We start from the raw sequence: 25456 nt of genomic DNA, 5'->3' as shown, positions 1-25456 counted from the left end.
CCAGGATGGTCTCCATCTCTTGACCTCATGATCTGCCTATCTCAACCTCCCAAAGTGCTGAGATTACAGGCGTGAGCCACTGCGCCCAGCCCGTTGTACTGTTTTCATGGAGTAAGACTACCATACGTAGTTGAAATTGTGTAATGGTGCTCTTGTGACTGGTCATTTATGCACCAGTAACTTGTTAAGTACATAATCTGTTTCTCATTTTCAGATTCATATGTCTCCTATTCAGTACTCAGGGCTTGTGGTTGTCTGCCTTGTGTTTAGACATAACCAGTAATCTCATTACTTTACAATGAAGACATTTTATTTTTGGAATGTTCTGAATGTTTCCAAACTCTGAACTGTGCTGAGTATTGAAATCTTCCTTTCTGGAACTTGCATTCATGGACCATTGTTCTTACCTAGAGGATTATTAGATTCCTGGATCCTCACTGAGACTTTCTAAACCAGGATTCTTGTAATGAGTTTGCATATCCGTTTTATAACAGTGCCCTGAGAGATTTTAAAGAGATGGGCGGTGGGGTGGTGGGGACAGAAGCAAAATGTTTTTCCTATTTTCACACCATTCAGCACAACACTTCTGACACTAGATGTGTGGGTATATTTCCCCACACACCAAGCAGTCATTTCTCCAGTGGACACCAGCTGGGTGTGCTGCAATTCAATTCTGACACTGCCTACCTGGAGATAGCTTTAGATCTTACAGATTGAGGGTTCAGTTCCACAAGACTGCTCCACATTTCAGATGCCAGTCTTAAGTCACTTCTATTTTTTCCTTTTGGAAACAATCTTGCTCTGTCACTCAGGCTGGAGTGCAGTGGCGTGATCTCAGCTCACTGCAACCCCTGCCTCCTGGGTTCAGCCGATTCTCATGCCTCAACCACCCAAGTAGCTGGGATTACAGTTGTGCGCCACCACCATGCCCAGCTAATTTTTGAATTTTTAGTAGAAATAGGGTTTTGTCATATTGGCCGGGTTGATCTCGAACTCCCAGTCTCAAGTGATCTGCCCACCTCAGCTTCCCAAAGTGCTGGGATTACAGACAGGCATGAGCCATCATGCGTGACTGGAAGTCACCTATATTTCTGATCAACTGGCTATCAACTGGTGGATCCCACGACTCCTTCCTTGGGTTCGATTAATTTTCTAGAGATGCTCACAAAACTCAGGGAAACACTTTGTTTACATTTACCGATTTATTGTAAAATATATTACTAAACAGTATAGACGAACAGCCAGATGGGAGAGATGCACAGGGCAGGGTGTATGAAAAGGGGAACAACGCTTATATGCCCTTTCTGGGAGCCACCCTCCAGGTACCTCCATGTGTTCAGCTGTCCAAAAGATCTCTGAATCTAGTCCTTGTGGGTTTTTAAGGAGGCTTCATTATGTAGTTATGATTGCTTCCATCATTGGCCATTGGTGATCAACTCAAACTTCAGTCCCCTTCCCTTCCTGGAGGTTGGAGGTGGGGCTGAAAGTCCTAACCTTCTCATCATGCCTTGGTCTTTCTGGTGACCAGCCTCCATCCTGAAGCTACCTGGGGCCCCAGCCACTATCATCTCATTAGCATACAAAAGACACTTATCATTAAGGGATTTCAAGGATTTTAGGAGCTATAAGCAAGGAAAGTGGACCAAACATAGTATCACAAATTTTGATCAGCCAAGTGTGGGAGATACTGCTCTGTAAAATACAGTATTTCAGTCTTTTAAATGCCATCATATTTAAAGTAATTCCTAGTATGATATAATTTATGGATCTTTCTGTGTTTTGATGATGATTGCTTCTCTGGTACTGAATTGCAGATAGTATTCTTGATGTCTCAGCTAAATGATTGACAAAATACCTTAGACTGGGTAATTTATACATGACATTATTTTATGGCTCACAGTTCTGGAGCCTGGGAACTCCAAGATCAATTTGCCAGCAGATTCAGTGTCTCATGAGGGCTCACTTTGCTTCAAGATGGTACCAGTTAGCTGTGCCTCACATGGAGGAAGGGCAAAGAGGCTAACAAGCTTCCTCAGGCCTCTTTTATAAAAATTACTGATTTTATTCATGGAGATGGAGCCCTCATGACCTAATCACCTCCTAAAGGTCCCACGTCTAAATACCAAATTTAAGATTAAGTTTGAATTATGAATTTTGGAGGGAATAAACATTCAGAACATAGCATTCTGTCCCTGTATGATGGTTAATATTAGGTGTCAACTTGATAGGATTGAAGGATGCCTAGATAGCTGGTAAAGCATTGTTTCTGCATATGTTTGTGAGAGTGTTGCCAGAGGAGACTGACATTTGAGTCAGTGGACTGGAAGAGGAAGACCCACCCTCATTGTAGGTGGGCACCATCCAGTCGGCTGCCAGCACCACTAGAACAAAGCAGGCAGAAGAAGATGGGATTACCTGTCTTGCTGAGGCTTCTGGCTTTCATCTTTCTCCCATGCTGGATGCTTCCTTATGTTCCTCCTGCCCTTGGACCTCAGACTTCAGGTTCTTCGACCTTTGGACTCTTGGACTTAACGCCAGTGGTTTGCTAGGGCTCTTGGGCTTTTGGCCACAGACTGAAGGCTGCTCTGTAGGCTTTTCTGCTTTTGAGGCTTTTGAACTCTGACTGAGCCACTACTGGCCTCTTTCTTCCCCAGCTTTCAGATGGCCTATCATGGGACTTCATCTTGTGATCATGTGAGCCAGTTCTCCCCAGTAAACTCCCTTTCTCTCTCTCTCTCTCTCTCTCTCTCACACACACACACACACACACACACACACACACACACACACACACACATATATTTTTTCTGTCCCTCTGGAGAACCCTGACTAATACACCCTGGTCTCCCAAAATTCATGTCCTTGTCACATGCAAAATACATTCATTTCATCCTGGTAGCCCCAAAAGTCTTAATTTGTTCCAGCATCAACTCAAAAATCTGAAATGCAGAGTCTCATTTAAATATCTAAATCGGGTATGAGTGAGACTCAAGGTATGATTCACCTTGAGGCAAATTGCTCTCCAGCTGTGAACCTGTGAGATCAAACAGGTAATGTGCTCGTATATATAATGCAGTCATTAACCATTTGCTGAAAGAATGGAATCTCATGGCAAACTAATCTAATTCAGACTTTTAAGATTACAGTAAAATATTGGTCTCAGCATTCAATAATTATCAACAGTTGGTAGTACTGATCATTTTTGGTGTACACAAGGAAAGCCCTGTATGGATTCTAGATTTACCTGCAACTTCTGGTAGTGAATTCTTGTTCTCTCTAACAGAAATGGCTTTAGCCTTATCGTTACATTTGAGTGCTTCTGGGCTGTTACTTTGAAGGGCAGAGGTGATTTGATTCATCAAAGCACTAACGTAATGAGTGGGAGAGGATGAATCAGCAGACAGTGTGCTGGAGAAATACTCTGCCAGGCAAACCAAAATCTTGCTCCTCTGCTCCTTCACTCTCTCCTTGGTATGGACTTTGCTCAACTGGGAACAGTGACATTGCTTAATAGATTTTCCCTAACTGCTGTCAGCACCCTGCCCTCTGCCAAGCCCAGCATTACCCAGAGCACAGGAACATATGGTCCACCACTTCAGTAGAACAAGAATCTTCAGTATTGCTTCAATTTATTTTACTCTTCGTTTTAAAAAAGAAAACTAAAAAGAAAGGGGCACTGACATAAGAACATTTCCTTTCCATTTCTAGCTGCTGTTTGTGATTGTACATTTGATTTCTGTAGGGGAAGTAAAACAGCTAGAGTTAAATCAATGCTTTGTGGCGAGAGACCAGAGAGCTAGAAGTGATCTACTAACATTTGGTGCTGTCTTGATAAAAGCCAATTTTGTAGGCTGGCTTATTGGGCAAAAAATAAATAAGTAAACTTTGGATTGCGAAAAAAGGTACAGGAAACTTATAAGTGGTATTGGTAGAAGTTCTAACCTAAACAAAGAGCTGGAAGGAAAAGGCTTCCTTGGAGGTCAGAAACTTGGCTCCTTGGGTCAAGTGTTGATGAACCTTGGTTTTGAAAGGCTACAGCTGTATAAAGGAGTCTGATGCCATACGTCCTGGGGCTGGAATGGGCTGAAGACTTCGTCATCTTCTCTAAGGGCTAGGAGAACATACTTAGTAGAAAATGCACTGATAGGAGGAACCAGAAGTTGGGAAGCACGGAGTCTGCCTTTCCCGTACCACTGACTCAAATGTTAATCTCCTTTGGCAACACCCTCACAGATACACCTAGGGTCAATACTTTGAATACTCTGTATCCTTCAGTCCAATGAAGTTGACACCCAGAATTAACCATCACACCCCACTAGTCTAAGAGATCATTCTTATAGTCATCGGCATCTGGTACTTATGTAATCACTCAGTAAATATATAGTAAATGAATAAATGTGTAGTTCAGTATTAAATGTAAGAGGGCTCAACTGCTACCAGTGGAAAGAAGATTCTTGCCCTTTAGATGAATTCTTTCTAAAGCAAAAATAAGGTCTGAAAAAGTAGGAAAGCTAGATTATTTCCACTCCTAGTTTTATCTGGAATTTTCCACTCCAGTTTTGGGTTTCTACTGGTGATGTGGTTTTAGGTTTTTGAGAAATACCCATGTTTGCTGGAAAAGACAAGAGGAAATTATTTGTAAGATCTGTATAAATATTTGCACACTTTTTTTTTTTCAAATTCTTTGATGACATCCTAGATTTTTTTTTTGTCTGTCTTCATGTGTTTGGAATGGTTCCCCAATCTGCATTCTTAGTGATGTCTGTCTGAAACATAGTTTACCATGCCCTTTTTTTTCCTTCCTGTATATTAGATTATTATACCAAAACCTAGACCTTTTAGTAGTTTCCAGTTTTACTTCTCTATGTTCAAATTTGATTATTGTTCATCTGATAGTCCTAATTTTGTTGCTGTTTTAATCAGTTTTGCAATGATCTTGTCTTTTTCGTGTTAGACCCAGAACTGATTTTAATCATTTAATGCTAATTTCAAGAATTCTCTCAGTTATTTTAATATTTTAAAATAAAATAGGGAAATAGGCCGGCTGCGATGGCTCACACCTGTAATCCTAGCACTTTGGGAGACTGAGGCAGGGGGCTCACTTGAGGTCAGGAGTTCAAGACCAGCCTGGCCAACATGGTAAAACCCCATCTCTACTAAAAAAAATAAAAATTAACTGGGCGTGGTGGTGCAAATAAAATAAGCAAATAAAAATAATATGTATGTAGCAACTGGAGAAGAGTACAAATTTATTGCCCATATGAAAAGTGAGTATTAGTGTTAATAACTGTTTAGACTAATGAAAAATTGTAAAGTCTATGTAAATATTTATCACCTCTTAGAATTGAAAAGGACGCTAGAAACATTTGATCTAACCATCTTGTACAGCTAAGCGGAATGAGGCCACAGATATAAATGGCTTGCCCAAAGTCACTAGATTTGTTAGTGGTAATAGTGCTAGAATTACCCTCAGGTTTCCTTTATAATACTAAGGGTTGCAAGGGCATGGACTGTCAGGCACTTTCATACATAGTTTGTGAAACTATAAATGGCCACAAATATTCTGGCTAGCAACCTAGTATCATAGAACAGAAATTTTAGTGTGCATACCTTTTTATTTGTTTTTTTTTAATTTTTAATTTTTGTGGGTACATAGTAGGTGTATATATTTATCAAGTACCTGAGATGTTTCATACAGGCATGAAATGCATAATAATCATATCATGGAGAATCGGGTCTCCATCCCCTGAAGCATTTACCCTTTGTGTTACAAACAATCCAAGAACACTCTTATTTTAAAATGTACAATTATTATTAACTATAGCTACCCTGTTGTACTATGAAGTAGTCTCATACATTCATTTAAACTGTTTTTTACCCATCAACCATCCCCCCTAACACACACACACACACACACACACACACACACACACACACACACTCACTCCTCCACTACCTTTCCCAGCCTTTGGTAACCATCCTTCTACTCTCTCTGTCAATGAATTCAATTATTTTGGCTTTTTTCGTTCCACAGATAAGTGAAAATGTGTTTATCTTTCTGTGCCTGGTTTTTTTAACTTAACATGATGATCTCCACTTCCATTCATGTGGTTGCAAATGACAGGATCTCATTCCTTTTTATGGCTGAATAGTACTCCAGAGTGTGTATGTATCACATTTTCTTTGTCCATTCACCTGTTGGTGGACACTTAGCTTGCCTCCAGATGTTGGCTGTTGTGAACACTGCTGCAACAAATGTGAAAGAGTAGCTATCTCTTCAGTATACTGATTTCCTTTCTTTTAAGTATATACCCAGCAGTGGGATTGCTGGGTCATATAGTGGCTCTATTTTTTTTTTTTTTTTTTAGATGGAGTCTTGCTGTGTCACCCAGCCTGAAGTGCAGTGGTGTGATCTCAGCTCACTGCAACCTCCACCTCCCAGGTTCAAGCGATTCGCCTGTCTCAGCCTCCTGAGTAGCTGGGACTACAGGTGTGCCCCACCACACCGGGCTAATTTTTGTAATTTTAGTAGAGATGGGGTTTCACCATGTTGGCCCAGATGGTCTCAATCTCCTGACCTCATGATCCACCCGCCTTGGCCTCCTAAAGTTCTGGGATTACAGGCGTGACCCACTGTGCCTGGCCAGTAGCTCTATTTGTAATTTTGAGGAGCCTTCAAACTGTTCTCCATAGTGTTGTACTAATTTACATTCCCACCAACAGTGTACAAGGGTTCCCTTTTCTTGTATTTTGAAGCGTTTGTTATTGCCTGTATTTTGGATAAAAGCCATTTTAACTGGGATGAGATGATAGCTCATAGTTTTGATTTGCATTTCTCTGATGATCAGTGTTGAGCACCTTTTCATATGCTTGTTTGCCATTTGAGAAATGTCTATTCAAATCTTTTGCCAGTTTTTAAATTGGATTATTAGATTTTTTTTTTCCATAGAGTTGTTTGTTAGAAGGGTAGGTTGCAATTTTTTTCTCTTGTTCTGTGTTTTGTCTCTTCACTTTGTTGATGGTTTCCTTTGTTGTATAGAAACTTTTAAAGTTGATGTGTCCCATTTGTCCATTTTTTGCTTTGGTTGCCTGTACTAGTAGGGTATTGCTGAAGAAATTTTTGCCCAGACCAATGTCCTGGAGAGTTTCTCCAGTGTTTTCTTGCAGTAGTTTCATAGTTTGAGGTGTTAGAGAGTTAAGTCTTTAATCCATTTTGGTTTGATTTTTGTATATGTAAGAGATAGAGGTCTAGTTTCATTCTTCTGCATGTGGATATTCAGTTTTCTCGGCACCATTTGTTAAAGAGACTGTCTTTTCCCCCAGTGTATGTTGTTGGCACTTCTGTTGAAAATGAGTTTCTTGCAGGTGTGTGGATTTCCTTCTGGATTCTCTATTCTGTTGGTTTTTATTTTTGTTTTTTATCAGTACCATGCTGTTTTGGTTACTATAACCCTGTAGTGTAATTTGAAATAAGATAATGTGATTCCTCCAGTTTTGTTCTTTGTGCTAAGGATAACTTTAGCTATTATGGGTTTTTTATGGTTTCATATAAATTTTAGGATTGCTTTTTCTGTTTCTGTGAAGAATGTCATTGGTATTTTGATAGAGATTCTATTGAATTTATAGATTGCTTTGGGTAATATGGACATTTTAACAATATTGATTCTTTCAATCCATGAACATGGACTGTCTTTCCATTTGTTCCTGTCCTCTTCCTTTTCTTTCATCAGCATTTTATAGTTTTCATTGTAGAGATCTTCTTTGGATAAGTTAATTCTGAGGTACTTAATTTAATTTGTGGCTATTGTAAATGGGATTACTTTTTTGGATTGTTCATTTTTGGCATATAGAAATGCTACTGATTTTTGTATGTTGATTTTGTATCCCGCAACTTTATTGAATTTGTTTATTAGTTCTAAATGCTTTTTGTGTGTGTGTGTGGGTTCTTCAGGTTTTTCCAAATATAAGATCATATCATCTGCAAATAAGGATAATTTGACTTCTTCCACTCCAATTTGGATACTCTTTATATCTTTTTTGTTTGTTTGTTTGATTGTTCTAGCTAGGACTTCCAGTACTGTGTGTTGAGTAAGAGGGATGAAAATGGCCATTCTTGTTATGTTCCAGATTTTAGAGGAAAGGTTTTCAGTTTTTCCCCATTCAATATGATACTAGCTGTGGATCTGTCATATATGGCTTTTATTATGTTGTGGTATGTTCTTTCTATTCCCAGTTTTTTGAGGGTTTATATCGTGAAGGAATGTTGAATTTTATCAAAGGCTTTTTCAGCATCAATTGAAATGATCATATGGTTTTTGTCCTTCATCTTGTTGATATGATGCATCACACTGATTAATTTCCATATGTTTAACCATCCTTCCATCCCAGGGATAAATCCCACTTTGTCAGGATGAATGATGTTTCTAATGTATTGTTGAATTCAATTTGCTAGTATTTTCTTTTCTTTTCTTTTTTTTTTTTTTTTTGAGACGGAGTCTCGCCCGGTCGCCAAGGCTAGAGTGCAGTGGCGTGATCTCGGCTCACTGCAAGCTCCACTTCCCGGGTCCACGCCATTCTCCTGCCTCAGCCTCCCGAGTAGCTGGGACTACAGGTGCCCCCCGCCACCTCGCCCAGCTAATTTTTTGTATTTTTAGTAGAGGTGGGGTTTCACCATGTTGGCCAGGATGTTCTCAATCTCCTGACTTCGTGATCTGCCCTCCTCAGTCTCCCAAAGTGCTGGGATTACAGGCGTGAGCCAATGCACCCGGCCTCGGTTTGCTAGTATTTTCTTGAGGATTTTTGCATCAATGTTCGTCAGAGATATTGGCCTGCAGTTTTCATTTTTTGATGTGTCTTTGTCTGGTTTTGGAATCAGGGTAATACTGGCCTCATATAATGAATTTGAAAATATTCTCTCCTTTTTTACTTTTCAGAACAGTTTAAGTAGGATTGTATTAGTTCTTCAAATGTTTGGTAGACTCAGCAGCAATGAAGCCACTGGGTCCGAGGCTTCTCTTTACTGGGAGACTTTCTGTTATGGCTTCGGTCTCATTACTTATTATTGGTCTGTTCAGGTTTTGGATTTCTTCCTGATTCAGTCTTGGTAAGTTATATGTGTCTAGGAATTTGTCCCTTCTTCTAGATTTTCCAATTTATTGGCTTACAGTTGCTCATAGTAGCCACTAATGATCCTTTGGATTTCTGCAGTATCAGTAGTAATGTCTCATTTTTAATTTCTGATTTTATTTTTAAATGTGCATACCTTTTAAGAAAGAATTTCTGAAGAAAAGATACATATGCCAAAATAGAAGTATAATATTATTCATTACTTTATGTATAAGAACAAAAAAATTAGGAAGTAACTTAAAAGACTAAATAGTAGCCTGTTTATTAAATAACTTTGATTTGCAGTGTGATAGTTCATCAGATGTTTATTGTGTTTTGTGTTTACAGCTGTGTACAATATACCTAAATGGAAATATAAGATACAGTTAGTTTGAGGAGCATTGTATTATGGAGAGCTGTGTACACATTCGAAAAGTGAAATAGTATAAAACAGTAGATGAGAGAAAGAACCTTGCCTCTTCTTTAATCTTTTCTTAGAATTGAAGGTAATGCCTTATTGGAATAGGCCCTTATTAAATGTTAATGATTAACATTTTGAAGATTATAGAGGTTTTTAAAAAGCGAATCCCTGTTTTTATAAGCTATACTTACCTTAGCATGTGAAATCATGATTTTGCACCATTTGGAAGAAGCATTCTGTTTTAAAAGTTCTGAAATTTTCTTGAGCTTTTGTTTCGAAAATCTTTAGCTTATGAGTTTTGAAAGGCCTGTGATTTTTCCTCCTATCATAGAAGTATGCTGGCGTGGTGGTTACCAACCACACTTAGAGAAACTCTGTTCTCACATTTCATTAAATCGTAAGTTCTTAACATTTTTTTGGTTATAGACGCCTTTGAGAATTTGTGGAAAGTTGTGGTCCCACTCAATGGAAAATACATGCATGCTTGCACAGAATTTGCATACAATTTCAGAAGATTTGTCTCATCATTGAGGGAGAGTTGAAATGTATGATTATCATTGTTAATCCATTCCCATATATAGTAGATTTGACTAATTTGCTTTTAGTCTTTATAATTATTTGTGACATTTCCTATCATTTCTCTCACTATTCCAGAGTAGACTACATAGAAACACTGATTTCTCTGTAATTAACAAATTTGATTTTCAGATGTTTATGGATGTGTTCTTTTTACAGACTATCATACTTCCACATTTCTAGTAGGATATTCACACATAAACACTTTGGATTTAGACATATATAGATTAGCTATAAGTCAAAATTGTTGATGAGGCATCTCAGTAGTAAATCACGGTTGATGAAGACATGTTTCTCTTTGTTTGGCCTTTGGTAGAGTAGAGTAAGATGCTGTTTTACTAAATAAGGGCTCATCATAGGAAAGAGACTAGTAGAGCAGACCATGCCATATCAGCAAAAGTCCAGTGTTTGAACTAGATAGCTCCATGGCTACATAAGGAAAGAGACATAATTGCCCTCTTCTGTTTGGTTTTATAAGGGATGATGACACATACTTTGAGGTATTCTCCTCATTGCTACCATATAAGGTGTATTCTCTAACTTTTGAGTAAAATTGGCATAACCAAAATAAGACCCACTGTTAAAGTAAGTACTGCTCATATGAGTCAGGATTATACATTTGCTCACAGAGAGACATCAGTGATTGCTTGTTTTATTTCCCTACCATTCTAACGTACAAAAAGGCATATCGTTTTATTTCACAGAAAAAGGTAATAAATCCAAAGCAATCTCTTTCTCTCTGTCTCTCTCTCTCTTTCTCCTTTTTTAAAAAATTGATATGAGGTCTCACTTGTTACCCAGGCTGGAGTATGGTAGTGCAATCATGGCTCACTGCAGCCTTGATCTCCTGGGCTCAGGTCATCCTCCTACCTCAGCCTCCTGAGTAGCTGGGACTACAGGTGCACATACCATGCCCGTCTAAATTTTTAATTTTTTGTAGAGATAGGGTCTCACTATGCTGCACAGGCTGGTCTCAAACTCCTGGGCTCAAGGGATCCTCCCACTTCAGTCTCCCAAAGTGCTAGTATTACAGGCATGAACCACTGTGCCCACCCCAGCCTTAGATTTTAAGAGGGATGTTCACATTAGACATCTAAACCACAGATTGACCTTTTAAATGTAGTTGAATAGCATTTGTAGACTGGTCAAAGTGCCAACATTATATAGCAACAAATAGTGCAGGACAGAACAATGTTCAGTGCTGAAGTATAGTATTATAAGGTAGATTAACAAGCACTAGGAAGATAATAAACCAATTAGGATTTGAAAAAAGCTTTAATGCATACATTTGGGGTGAAAATCAGGCCTTCACACATTTTCTTTACTTTTGCTCACTTCACTAGTCCCTCGTTGCTAGTAAAAATTTCACTGGGATTTTCTTTATGTGTGTTATTGAGTGGGTTGAGTAGTACCTATTGTTGGTAGGAAAGCAAGTTACGTGAAAGTTCTCTGTCATAGGTGTAATGCCCACACATTCTTATGTAGGTGTTTTGCAAGGGGATGGTGAGGTAAAAAAAAGTCATATAGTCACGTTTATGGTATCCTGGGAAATATGTGGGAGAGAGGTAACTAGAAACTGTCAACTGTAGTCTCATATGTCCAGATTCAAATTTTTTATTTAACAGCAGGTACTGGAAAATACATTTTAAAACAAAATTCAAGATTGCTTATTAATTAGATTTTAAGAAAATAACACTTTTCTCAGTACTTTTCTGCCTCAAGAAAGTCTTGTTTTCAGACTGATATAATTTTATTAGCATAATTCTTCAAATTTTGGTAACAGCACTGTTAGAAAAACAACAGCTTCCATTTTCCCATGGTTTGGTTCCCAGGGTTTTTGGACATGGGAAATATCTGTTAGTGTTTCTTTCTGTAGCTCTCATGTTTATATGTTCCTTTTTTACATTTACTATGTCTGACGGCATTCCTGCCATACCCATGGTGTTAGGGTCATGTGTTTCCAAGCATTCCATATTTGTTGAAAATATGCAGAAGATTGAAACTTGCCCTTTGATAGTGGCTCATTATATAGGTACACGTCTCCTATTTGTTGCCTGTAGTACATTATAGGATAATCACCAAAGTAAATTTCTTTTGAATCAGCATAAATTGTTCTACTTAGTAAACATCTGACTATTAAAATGGTGTTACCTGTCTATATTATAAATAATTTCTATTGCTGATGCCTATTTTCTTAGTTTGGCAACTGCTGGCTTATTTCCAAGGAAAAGCAAATAGAGGTTTTTGTGTACATTTTGAGTATTTCCTGCTATTTAGAAGGATAAATTTTATATAGAGAGAATTCTAAGATATTGGAGTCACTGTTACGGTTAAACATTGTGCCTCTTTATGGAAAAGCTTAGGGCATATAGGAGCTACATTGAATGATCATATTAAAGAGAAATCTTAGATGGTTAGACTTATTTAAAATGATATCTGCCATAATGGGTTATAATTTTTAAAACTGAAAGCTCTATTGGTTTGTTTGTGATGGAAGTGCTCTCAAGAGGTAATAGCTAAGGGGAAGAGTTAGTGTAGCAGGTATATCTAACTCCTTATAAATCCTAAATAACATACTTGTTTGTGAATAAGTTTTCCATTTAGTGCACTTTTGAGTTCCTTGTCTAAGTGATCTGCTGTCTTGAGATACTAATATTTTATTTTCAGTGTAATTTTATAGAGACACAGTACTACTTTTTCTCTTATTGTTAAAATGATTAGGAACAAATACTGGAACACTGCATGTGGTGGCTAAGCATTTTGGGTAATTTTAGTTATAAATTTTATTTGACAACAAATTAATGAGATGTTTAACAACACGCAAGTATTACGGTGAGAAAATTTACTCAAAATCATAGTTACTAATTATATTCATGTGTATTATTTTAAATGCAAATCAGAACATAGAATCTTCTCTCTTCTCTAATTGTTATTTTGATGTTCTGTTCAGTTTAAATATTATTTTGTGCGTATGTACTTGGATGTATATCACACCTAGAGATAAAGCCTGGATCTTGCTTTCTAACACCTGGGACATCTTTCTTTCCTCATGGTCTTGGTTCCCTCCTCTACCTTCTGTACCAATACTCTCCTTTGTTTCCCTCTCTTCTCTTTTTTTCTTTTATTCCTGTCCTTCTCTGACCTCCAACTCAAGAGTTCTTCACCAACATCACTTTATTGATTTTTAGCCTTTGGCCTTTTGGTACAGTGGCAACACCTAATGCTTCTGAGAAGTGACAAGAGGCTACCATTCTTTAGGAATGGATTTTGGGAAACTCATAATTGGATAGTAGTAAGCAGGGAAGGGGGATGCAGTGAATTATACTCTGAATGTGTGGCATATTCATTTCTTGTTGCTGAGTGAGGGAAAAGTTAGGCTTAGAGAAGCAGAAGGAAGTTTAAGGAAGGAAGTGAAAAGCCAGAAGGAGGTCTGACCAGTCAGTTAGAAACACTGTCTTCCCTGCCCTGTATTACCTTGAAGTAGGCTTCCCGCCTATGTGAATTTGTGACATCGTGTAAGAATAAACAATAATATTGAACATTTCCAGTGCATTTTGTGGTACATGCTGTCCTGGTATTTTATTTAACCTGCTCAGCAGCTCTGTGAGAGGCAGGTGGAATTATAGTCCTCATTTTCAAAGAGCAGAAACTGGGACTTAGAGAGGTCAAGTAAATTCAGGTCACACAACTAGTAAATGGCAGAGCATGAATATGAACTCCTATTTGCCTGACCTCAAAGCCTGTGCTCAGTATTGTGGTCTTATTGTTGTATGGACATAGACAAGTTATTTGATCACATTGAAGCTCTTTTTTCCCATCTGTAAAACAGACTACAAGTGCCTTACAAAAGAGAGGAATGATGAAGCATCCCCAAAGTCCCCGATTTGCTGTTCATGCTTGGTAGATATAGTACTGATTACTTCTTCTGGGTCATTTCTTTCTTAGGACAGTAAAACACTATGTGAGAGGAGCTACCTTCCTCAACTGACTGAAAAAAATTTACCTTTGGGTCTTTCCTAGTAAAGTAAGATGGGCAAGCTCAAGGCTCTTATTCCATTTTCTTTTACATTCTCCCCCAAACTCCCACAATCTTTCCTATCTGCTTGCTGAAGACTGGACTTCCTTTTCAAGAGAAGACTTCTTGTAATCCATGGTTACAGATAAAAGGGTTAAAATGCAGCTGTCCCTAGGGATGAGTTTTAATCTGAGTACGGATAACTGATATTAGATCCTTTTGTAGTGAAGTTAATGGGGAGGCTTAGTAAAGATAACACTCTCTTCAGGAGCATACAGTTTTCTGGTTTTCCTTCATTTCAGCATCAGTGAACAAACCGGAACTCAGAGGCAGTTCCAACATGTACAGCCATGTGTGCTTGCAACTAAAGTGAGACCACAAAGTAATGTTTTTGAAGTAGCACACCGCTGCAATGAAGTTTGTGGAAAATTGGATAGCAGTACTGAAAATGCATTTAAAGATCAAAAGGAAGCATTTGCTTGTGATTAGTTTGATTTATACTGAGCTCGACCTAGGAGCCTCCCACAACTGCTTCCTTCCTACGCTGTGCATTTATGAAATACATACACACGGCTGCGGTGTACAAGATGTACTGATGACAGAAAGTTACTGCTGCTTTAAACAAATGCAAGCTATTCAGACTTGAAAAACAGTGAAACAAACAAAAAAAGAGCTGTGCAAATAATGAATGACTTTGTAGTCTCTCCTTGGCTGCTTAGATTGATAATGCTACATCCTACCCAATTAAGAGAAAGGCAACATTTATCTTTCTAATGAGTGAACAGATTGGGGAAGTGGTTCTGGAGATAAATGAAGCTCATAGGAGTATTTAGTTAAGTGTTCGTTTTTACAAGTCCTAAATTTGTTTTTCTGTGTATTGGGCATTTCCCACTATATATAGCATTAGTTCAAGCTCATCATGCCCTTAAGTTTACATCATATGAGTGGGAAGCCTGGGTAGAGAATAGTGAAGACGGTTAGAGATTCCAAAAAGACATCAGTGTTGAAAACTCAAGATGATTCATATTACCAAGCTGAAAAACTGTAAACAAAAAGGAGTTTGTATGGCATTTTAAATATATGAAAGATTGTTAAGCTCATGATGGACATTTGTTTCCATTTGTGCTAATTGGTTGAGAAAGAATTAAGATTCAGTACAGTTAAGTTCTTCCTAATACTTGTTAACAAAGTTACCAAGGAAGTTGTGGAAGTTTTAGAAAACCTACAATATTCAAGGCTCTCAGAGAAGAACAAATTATAAAACATGATCGCTGACCTTATGGAGCTTGTTTTGAAGCTGGAAACAGATTGATGACAAATTATAGATGGCTTGTATTTTCTTTACATTATAGGAAGCAGAAGACTCTCATTTCTACTCTCATTTTATAAATAGGGAGTTGATATGATTAGAACTTTCCAGTGCAAGAGGTAATGGGGCCACCATTCGGGAATGTTAAAATGGAAGAAAAGGAGACAAATATGGAGAATGTGAAGGTAGGAAAGGTCTGTAAAAAACTCTAGTGGAAGGCAGGTAGGCAAGAGCAAGGTGAAAGATGATCAAAACTTGGACTATCATAGGAGAGGAATGGAAGGATGGACAGATCACATTTACATTGTTACATTTAGTAATTTTCCTAGATGTGGTACTTAAGGAAGAGGCAGAATCCATGTGGCTATAGGATTCCTGTGCTCCATGATTTGAAAATAAGGGTGACGGAATAAAAGCAGTCCTAGAAAGGAAGGTAATTCTAAGAAATTGGTTTTGAACATCTTGAGATGATAGACTCTCAAGAGATCTAGTATGTCAAGGGAGCAGAATAAGAAAAGTTATCTGGTTATGACATTGTCTTTGATTCCACTATTTTCTCTCTACATTGTTCATTACCTTTATATTACTACTGAACTAGGAGTATTTAAGTTGTTTCTGTTGGGTACATTTAGAACAAATGCCCATAGATTTCCGTGTTTCTGTTTTAAGGCTACTTTATGTGAGGGTGGTGAGGTAATTTAACTGCTTTCTATTTCTAGTTAATTTTTTGTTTAATACCTGTCCTTCTTTGCTAAAATAAAATCTAGGATGACTTATGTTTACTTTCTCTCTTTACAAAGATTTTAAATTTTAATTTGTTTGTTGATTTTAGTAGGGAATAGATATCCCTTTGTCTCACAGAAGCCTTCTAGATTTCACTTTTATTGTAGGATCAAACCTGTAACTTTGTATAGGTAGCAGCTCACAGATAAACTTTTAAAACTGGCAGGGACCTTAGAAGGCCTCTTAGATCGTCTGGTGCAGGCCCCACATTTCTCAGATCAGTAATCCGAGATCAAGGGAATGATAATACAGTGAGAGCTAACATTTATCCAACTATATTATCTATGTGTAATCATTATGATAACCTGATAGCGTAAGTGGAACAACCATCCCAAAGTCCCAAAGAAAGTGGTGTGTAGCTCGCTTGCTTTCAGAACTGTTTCCTTTAAATGTTTTCTAAAATCATTAGTGTTTTTTAAAACTGTGATAAAATATACATAACATAGAAGTTAACCATGTTTATCATTTTATTTTATTTTTTATTTTTGTGGGGGATGGAGTCTTGCTCTGTTGCCTAAGCTGGAGTGCAGTGGTGCAATCTTGGCCCACTGCAACCTCTGCCTCCCAGGTTCAATCTATTCTCCTGTCTCAGCCTCCCGAGTAGCTGGAAGTACAGGTGTGTGCCACCACGCCTGGCTAATTTTTGTATTTTTGGTTGAGATGGGGTTTCACCATGTTGGCCAGGCTACTCTGAAACTCCTCACCTCAAGGGATCTGCCTACCTCGGCCTCCCAAAGTGGTTTATCATTTTAAAATGTGTAATTCAGTTGCACTCACTGAATACAGTCACGGTGTTGTACAACCTTCTGACTTATCTATTTCTAGAACTTTTTGATCATCTCAAACAGAAACTCTGTATAAGATTTTAGTTTCAAGTACTAGAGGAATACTGGTTATTTACTTGCTTTTTCAGGCCTAGTATCTCCCATCCTCCAGCAACTCAGTATTCAGTATGATCTACTTGTACTTATTGAATGCTGAGTTGTCATTTGAATTTGAATGGTTTCTTTAATTTGTACTTGTTTCATATTTCTAGGTATCTATGAAAAGTTCACTGTCACTTATCCCAGCGTAATATATCTGCTTCTTTTGGGGCAATGAAATATATACACACAAAATTTGGAGGAGATCAAACTAAATAATGTAAACACATAGAAGATTTTATTGAGCAGGGGAAGAAAGACTAAGGATTAAGGACTGTGACACACGCAAAAAAGTTGAGTTGTCTCAGATACAAAGAGTTTCCCTTCTGCAAATGCCTAGAGCAGGAAGCACACCCAGAATAAAAGATATTTGGGCTTGGAATCTGAAAGAACTCAGTCCCCAAACCCTGCATATGAACTGGACTCGACTGGAAGGATTGTTTAGCAGATCTTCCCTCTCTATTCGTCTTTGTGCTCAAACAAAAATACAGCTGTTAAGAGTTTTAAAAAATTATTTCCAAAAGAGTATAAAACCCCATTCAGATTGCATTCTTTTATTCTGCTGAAATATGAAGTTTCCTTGGCTGCTTCTCTTCCTGATTCATAAAATCGCACAACTACTGTTGCACAATAAAGAAATGGAGAAATGATCAGGGAATCTTTCTCAGAAAATTCTTTTTTTTATATATATATAGAACAAATAAGAATTTAAGAAAATAAACATTTAAATCATTTGAATTTTAACTTTACATGCTAAAATTCTTTACATGTTAAACAAGATAGTTTTGTGTTACTTCAATAGTNTGGAAGGATTGTTTAGCAGATCTTCCCTCTCTATTCGTCTTTGTGCTCAAACAAAAATACAGCTGTTAAGAGTTTTAAAAAATTATTTCCAAAAGAGTATAAAAACCCCATTCAGATTGCATTCTTTTTATTCTGCTGAAATATGAAGTTTCCTTGGCTGCTTCTCTTCCTGATTCATAAAAATCGCACAACTACTGTTGCACAATAAAGAAATGGAGAAATGATCAGGGAATCTTTCTCAGAAAATTCTTTTTTTTATATATATATAGAACAAATAAGAATTTAAGAAAATAAACATTTAAATCATTTGAATTTTAACTTTACATGCTAAAATTCTTTACATGTTAAACAAGATAGTTTTGTGTTACTTCAATAGTATATTAATATGCTTTCGGTATAAGCAAAAGTATAATTTTTATCAGCATTTATTATTCTTTTTCAGAGTGACATTCCTAATGAAATGTATTTATTACAGCTAAAAGATGGCGGCAAGGCATCCCAGGCAAATGTAAGAATAGGCGATGTGGTTCTCAGCATTGATGGAATAAGTGCACAAGGAATGACTCATCTTGAAGCCCAGAATAAGATTAAGGGTTGTACAGGCTCTTTGAATATGACTCTGCAAAGGTAAGTTGCTTTCTGTTTGTCCCTGAAAGAGAAAACAACATTGAGGAATGTGTTTTTGTGTGTCTGACTCATGGTGTTAACTAAGACTCAGTTTCTGCTGCCATTGTTTCAGGTAAATAAAAAACATAATGGCTCTTAAATTGGATAATTGAGCAACATGAGAATTGCTGAAAGCTATGAGTTATTTCCCCATCAAAAGGCATGTATTTCCATACTAATAAAAATTGTGTGGGCCTGTAATCCCGGCACTTTGGGAGGCCAAGATGGGAGGATTGGTTGAGCTAAGGAGTTTGAGACCAGCTAGACCAATATAATGAGTGCTTGTCTCTACAAAACGTAAAAAAATTAGCCAGGCGTGGTGGCATGGGCCTGTAGTCCCAGCTATCCAGGAGGCTGAGGCAGGAGGATTGCTTGAGCCCAGGAGGTCAAGGTTGCATAAAGCTCTGATTGTGCCACTGCACTTCAGCCTGAGTGACAGAACAAGACCCTGTCTCAAAAAAAAAAAAAAAAAAATTGTGTATACAGCTTCAGAGAATTCAGGAATTCTTGAAATTTCTCAATGGAGTGCAGGCTAAGAGTTCTTTCTGTTAGGTAAAATTCTGAGCAGTATATTAAAGGATATTCTTTTAGGATATGATTTGGCTTTCATTAGTTTGTCTTTTTCTCTTTTTTTCTGAGTAGAAAATAATTTTAATAGAGTCCTTTGAAGGCTGGACTTTTTGAACTTATTGCTTTCTAAAGTCACTCTGGCCTCAAATTATAAAATAATTAATCATCACATTGTTTATAATATATCAGGTATTTTGAGGATCCCATCATTTGAAACCTGCACCAAAGTCACCTGGAGTGCTTGTTAAAAATACTGATGTCTATACTAAATCCGAATTTCTGGGAGGAAAGACCAGGAGTTATATTTGTTGAAGTTCTCTGTGGTTATTATGACTTACAAAGTTTGATCACAGTAGTATCCTGGGCTGAAGGCAAGGGAGGAAAAAGAGGGAATGGAGAGTGATGGAAGGGTAGCTGTGAACCTTCAGCTTTATAATGAAGGTAGTTTGATCATATACGAGGTAGTTATGGAGGGTTTTAAGCAAATCTTGTTTTTGATGATTACAAAAAGTATTCTGAATTCTATCAGATTTGGAAAACACCACTTTTTCTGCCTCCCCAATCTCTTCCATAATTATATTGCATATAATTATCTAAATCTTCCATAAATTATCATGTATATTATGAATCTTTAAGAGGGAAATAGGCTGGGTGATGTGGCTCACACTTGTAATCCCAGGACTTTGGGAGGCCGAGGTGGGTGGATCACCTGAGGTCAGGAGTTTGAGACCAGCCTAGCCAACATGGTAAAACCCAGTCTCTACTACAAATACAAAAATTAGATGGGTGTGGTGGCACATGCCTGTAATCCCAGCTACTTGGGGGCTGATGCAGGAAAATCACTTGAACTCTAGACGCAGAGATTGTAGTGAGCCGAGATCGTGCCTCTGTGCTCCAACCTGGGCAATGGAGCGACACTCTGTCACTGCCCCCCCCCCCCCCCCCCAAAAAAAGTAAAATTGAAAAGAAAGAGGGAAATAAAACCTGGTACCTTTCCAAAGTATTTGTCTATGGAACCTTTTTCTTGGAGCCTCTCCTAGGAGTCGTGTTTTGTGAAAAACACTTAGGCAGTGCTCTGTGTTTTGCTACTGCTGTCCTAGGGATTGCTAGTGAAAGAATTTCTACAGGGTAAATTATATTTACCTGTCTGAGTGAATATCAATTTGGTATTAAAACTGAAAAGGAAATTGTTTTTACAAACGTAGACTGACTTGGACATACAGATTTATTGTGAGGTATCATGACTTTCTAACCAGTTTCCTCTTTAGGGTCTTTTAAAAAACTTAGAAAATTCTTTTCAGTGGGACTGCTGAATCAATGTTTATATGTATTTTAAATTTTGATAGGCTATTAGCTATACATTTTTTTTTTTTTTTTTGAGACAGAGTCTTGCTCTGTCGCCCAGGCTGGAGTGCAGTGGCCGGATCTCAGCTCACTGCAAGCTCCGCCTCCCGGGTTTAAGCCATTCTCCTGCCTCAGCCTCCCGAGTAGCTGGGGCTACAGGCACCCGCCACCTCGCCCGGCTAGATTTTTGTATTTTTTAGGAGAGACGAGGTTTCACCGTGTTAGCCAGGAGGATCTCGATCTCCTGACCTCGTGATCCGCCCGCCTCGGCCTCCCAAAGTGCTGGGATTACAGGCTTGAGCCACCGCGCCCGGCCAGCTATACATTTTAATGCATAGGAAAGTAGTCAATAAGAAAAGTCATTGGTTATAAAAAGATTTGTTTCATTAATATTCTTCTGTTCTCTATATTGAGACATGTAACATGAAAGTTGTTCCTAATCAAATGAAAGTAGTCATTTTTAATTTACCAAGTATGAATTTTGAAGGGAAATCAAGAGGTCAAGAAACTTAACTTGTTTGAGATACCAAGAAAGCACAACAAATAGAGATGATGACAGGCTGTTTTACACATTCAAAACTGAAAGTTTATGAGCTCTTTCATGGGCTGCGTACAATTTCTTTCATACCAGCCTGCTTGTTTCCACATTGTGCTGCTTATTTTATGACCCAGGAACCAGTATCTTATTTTCTATTGAAAACACTTTGGGCCCCATAAGAATAGATAAAAACCAGATGTTGTCCTGTTTGAATGCCTTTCCAATTTATGTAGTCTGCTACTGATTCTAATAAAGATTCTTTTAGGCTGCTTAAATACAGAATCTCACAAACCAACTTACAAAATTGACTTGTTATAAACATTTGAGTGTACTACTTAATCGTATCTTTGTATTTCTAAGTAATAGACATTCAAGGACCCAAACTGTTGGGGAGTATTTTAGAGTCATTGTTATTCATTGACATTCTCTTCAAGTTTTTGAACACTTCTTAGGTTAGGTAATGTCAGCCTGCTTAGATAGTGTGTGTGGTTAACAAAATTCATAGTATAATATTGACAGTGCTACTGAAGAAATACTTTTGCCTTTTAAGGAAAAAATACAACTTTGAAGAGTTATCTTTGATTCTTCTCTATACCAGGACCATTCTCTCTTTAAATTTTTTCTCTTATATCAAAGTAAGTATGTTTTCCGAGTTTTAACAGCTTTTTTTTTTTTGAGACTGAATCTCGCTCTGTCGCCCAGGCTGGAGTGCAGTGGCACCATCTCCTCAGCTCACTGCAGCCTCTACCTCCCGGGTTCAAGGGATTCTTCTACCTTAGCCTCCCGAGTAGCTGGGATTACAGGCGCATGTCACTGTGCCTGCCTGATTTTTTTTTGTATTTTCAGTAGAGATGAGGTTTCATCATGTTATACAGGCTGGCCTTGAGCTCCTGACCTCAAGTGATCCACCTGTCTCGGCCTCCCAAACTGCTGGAATTACAGGCATGAGCCACTGCGCCTGGCCTGAACAGCATTCTTTTTTTTTTTTTTTTTTTTTTTTTAAATTGAGACAAGAGTCTCACACTGTCACCCGGGCTGGAGTACAATGGCACAATCTCAGCTCACTGCACCCTCCACTTCCCAGGTTCAAGCAATTCTCCTACCTCAGCCTCCCAAGTAGCTGGGACTACAGGCGCACGCCACCATATCCAGCTGATTTTTGTATTTTTAGTAGAGATGGGGTTTCACCGTGTTGGCCAGGATGGTCTTGATCTCTTGACCTCGTGATCTGCCTGCCTTGTTCTCCCAAAGTGCTGGGATTATAGGTGTGAGCCACCTTGCCCAGCCCTGAACAGCATTCTTAATTGTCCTCTGGTCACTTCTTCATTCCACTTTTCACCAACCAGACTACTCTGAATTCTTCCAAACTGAGTTACCTACAAGAATACTTTCTCAGTGAACTCTTTTCTTCAAAAACTTGAAGTTTTCTGCATAAATATGTACTACTGTCATTTACAGACTTGTCTTAGTCCAATTTCTTAGAGCAGAGTCTGAGATGGGGATTCTTGTCCAAGTGATACAGTAAGGGATTCCTTTAAGTAAGGGAGTGAGTGAAACAGGCTTGGGAAGCAGAAGAAACTGAGATGAGCAAAGGTATGATTTCAGGGGATATCCAGCTTCACTTGATCCAGCAGGAAACCTGGGAACAAAATTGCACTACAGAGTGAGTCTGTCTTGCCTTGAGGCAACGAAACTGTGCTTTTGTACCCCCTTCCTTGTATTTGTTAGTTATTAGCTGTCAGCTGTCCTGGAAGTATGTTGTGTGAGCAAACAGAGAAGAGGGCTAGGAGGTAGCTTATATTGCTTCCAAAGAAAGTTACTGGTGTGAACCATTAGCAGCAATGGAAGAAACACCTGGGGAATGGGTGTAACAAACTGTTAGAAGGGTTCCAGGAGATCTAAGCTGGGCATAGATAACAGCACATGCTATGAGATTCTATTGAGACTAATCCCTCTGCTCAGAAGGTCATGTTCTTTGTAATCGAGTCCTCCTCATATTGTCCTCTCCAGATCACCACCACTCATCACTGAATGCCCTCTCTTCCATTTAGGATAGGTTTCTCACTGTCCTTCTCTTGCCTTTATGCCCTGTCATGAAATTCACTTCATCTGAAATGCCTACCACCTGTTCACTGCCAGTGCATGCCTTCACATCCACTAAACCCAAATCGAGTGTCTCCTGCCCACAGTCTGTTCCTACTATTGCACCTCATTCCTTTTTCCCCTTCTGAACTTCTATGAAATAGTTTATGCCATTCAGTTCAGTGTTTAATTATACACTAGGTATAATCAGGAATAACAAGGGCAATTCCATGAGTCTTATACAAATAAACCTAATTAGCTAATAGTCATACCTAGCACTGCCTATGTTATTTACTAATCACTCCATGTATTATTAGTCCCGGTTCTCTAAGAAGACTCTTTAAGAGCAAAGACTATGTTTATTTGTATTTGACAGCATCTTGTATAGTCTATTTTTGATAGGCACTGGTATTATTTCCCAAACTGGGAATCATTTATCTATTTCACTAATACTTCCTGAACTCTTACTATGTGCCAGGCACTCTTGTAGATGCTAGGGACATAGCAGTGAACAAACCAAACAAAAATCTCTGCTTTCATAGTACTGACATTTTAGAGGACTGAGACAGATAATAAACAAGTGTACAGAATATGTAATATATCTTGTGTGGATAAGTGTTATAGGGAAAAATAAAGCATATGAGGGACATAGGGAGCACCTTCTCACTTGGGGTACTCATGCCAGATATCCAATAATCTTCTCACTGTGGCTTTCTTTACCACCCCATTTTAAACTGCCATTCCCCAGGGAATTGCATGAATATCCCAAGCAGAGGGAAGAGCCAGTGTGGTGGCCCTCTGTCAGGGAGGCTGGTGTAGCCAAACAGAGTGAGTGAAGGCAGACCGGTTAGAAGTAAGGTCGGAGAGGCAGCAGGAAGGGAGTAGAAGTGGCAAGAACTTGTAGAGCCTTGTGGGTCATTGCCTTGTTTGTAATCAAATTTAAGTTTTCCTGGGCCTATTAAAACATTGTGAGAAAGCTCTGGGAAGTTATAGCTGGTTGGCCAGGGATCTAGAGCAGGGTTTGGGAGATAAATAACTTACAGTTATGGAAAGGAAGGCCAGAGGAAGGAACAGACCAAGTCTCTCCCCACTCAATAGTGGTGGTGCTGCCCTTTCCTGCTAGCACTATAGAAACACTGGATGAGGACCACTGCTGCCCAATTCTGCTCTCCTGCACCTAAGAATTCCCAGGGAGAGAGCATAAGAGAGAAAACCCATTTTTTGTTTTCGAAAAGAAAATTACCAGTAATTTTGTTTTGTTAATTTTTTTGCATTGAATATTATTGTTATATATCTACTAATTTTTAAGAAAATGTATGTGTATATTCAAAATTTGGTTTCATTTTAGACCCAACCTCAATATCTTAAAATAGGATTTAGATAAGAAAAGTAGTAAAGATGCTTGCTTGAGTCAGGTGGTTTTGTAACTGTTATTTATGTCTACTTTAATTTGGGGCATATAATAAAGCAAACACATTTTCTTTCTATGATATCCTAAAAAATAAGACTTGACTCAGTATACTCTGGGTTTCTAATGAATATAGAAGTGTGAATGACTTTATTTTGATTTGTCTTTTATCATTGAAAAAAAAATGGAAAATATATAATTTTTTCTGCACCTGAAACTAATTCTAGGAGTACTGCAACTGGACTATAAAACATTCTATTTAAAATTATTTTTACTCTTCAGGAAGTCAGGCAAATAGCAATGCTTATTTTTAAATGTCAAATGTGTTTTGCCTATGATTTTGATCCAAGTCAAAGTGTATCATTTTTTAAATTATTTCAGTTGATACAAGAAGAAAATTACTTTCAAAAGCTTTGATGTCTAATAAATATTAACTATATTAGAACTGGTTTCTGTGAATAAGATTTTTTTTTAATTATTATTATACTTTAAGTTCTAGGGTACATGTGCACAACGTGCAGATTTGTTATATATGTATACATGTGCCATGTTGATGTGCTGCACCCATTAACTCGTCATTTACATTAGGTATATCTCCTAATGCTATCCCTCCCCCTACCCACTCCCCACAATAGGACCTGGTGTGTGATGATACCCTTCCTGTGTCCAAGTGATATTGTTCAATTCCCACCTATGAGTGAGAACATGCGGTATTTGGTTGTCTGTTCTTGTGATAGTTTGCTGAGAATGATGGTTTCCAGCTGCATCCATGTCCCTACAAAGGACACGAACTCATCCTTTTTTATGGCTGCATAGTATTCCATGGTGTATATGTGCCACATTTTCTTAATCCAGTCTGTCACTGATGGACATTTGGGTTGATTCCAAGTCTTTGCTATTGTGAATAGTGCC

General features: G+C 38.1%; 1 protein-coding gene across 1 annotated transcript in view; it reads left to right on the top strand.

Moving 5' to 3' along the window:
* The window catches only part of PDLIM5 (PDZ and LIM domain 5), a 215879-nt gene that overhangs the window by 49833 nt on the left and 140590 nt on the right, over nt 1–25456 (top strand). Inside the window, 1 exon segment of the mRNA XM_017875510.1 lies at nt 18412–18563. Within this exon segment, the coding sequence (XP_017730999.1) occupies nt 18412–18563 (152 nt within the window).

Source organism: Rhinopithecus bieti, unplaced genomic scaffold (assembly GCF_001698545.2).
Source record: "Rhinopithecus bieti isolate Rb0 unplaced genomic scaffold, ASM169854v2 scaffold_6708, whole genome shotgun sequence".
NCBI lineage: Eukaryota > Metazoa > Chordata > Mammalia > Primates > Cercopithecidae > Rhinopithecus > Rhinopithecus bieti.
Note: the sequence above shows the minus strand (reverse complement) of the source record. Positions and strands in the feature narration are given on the sequence as shown.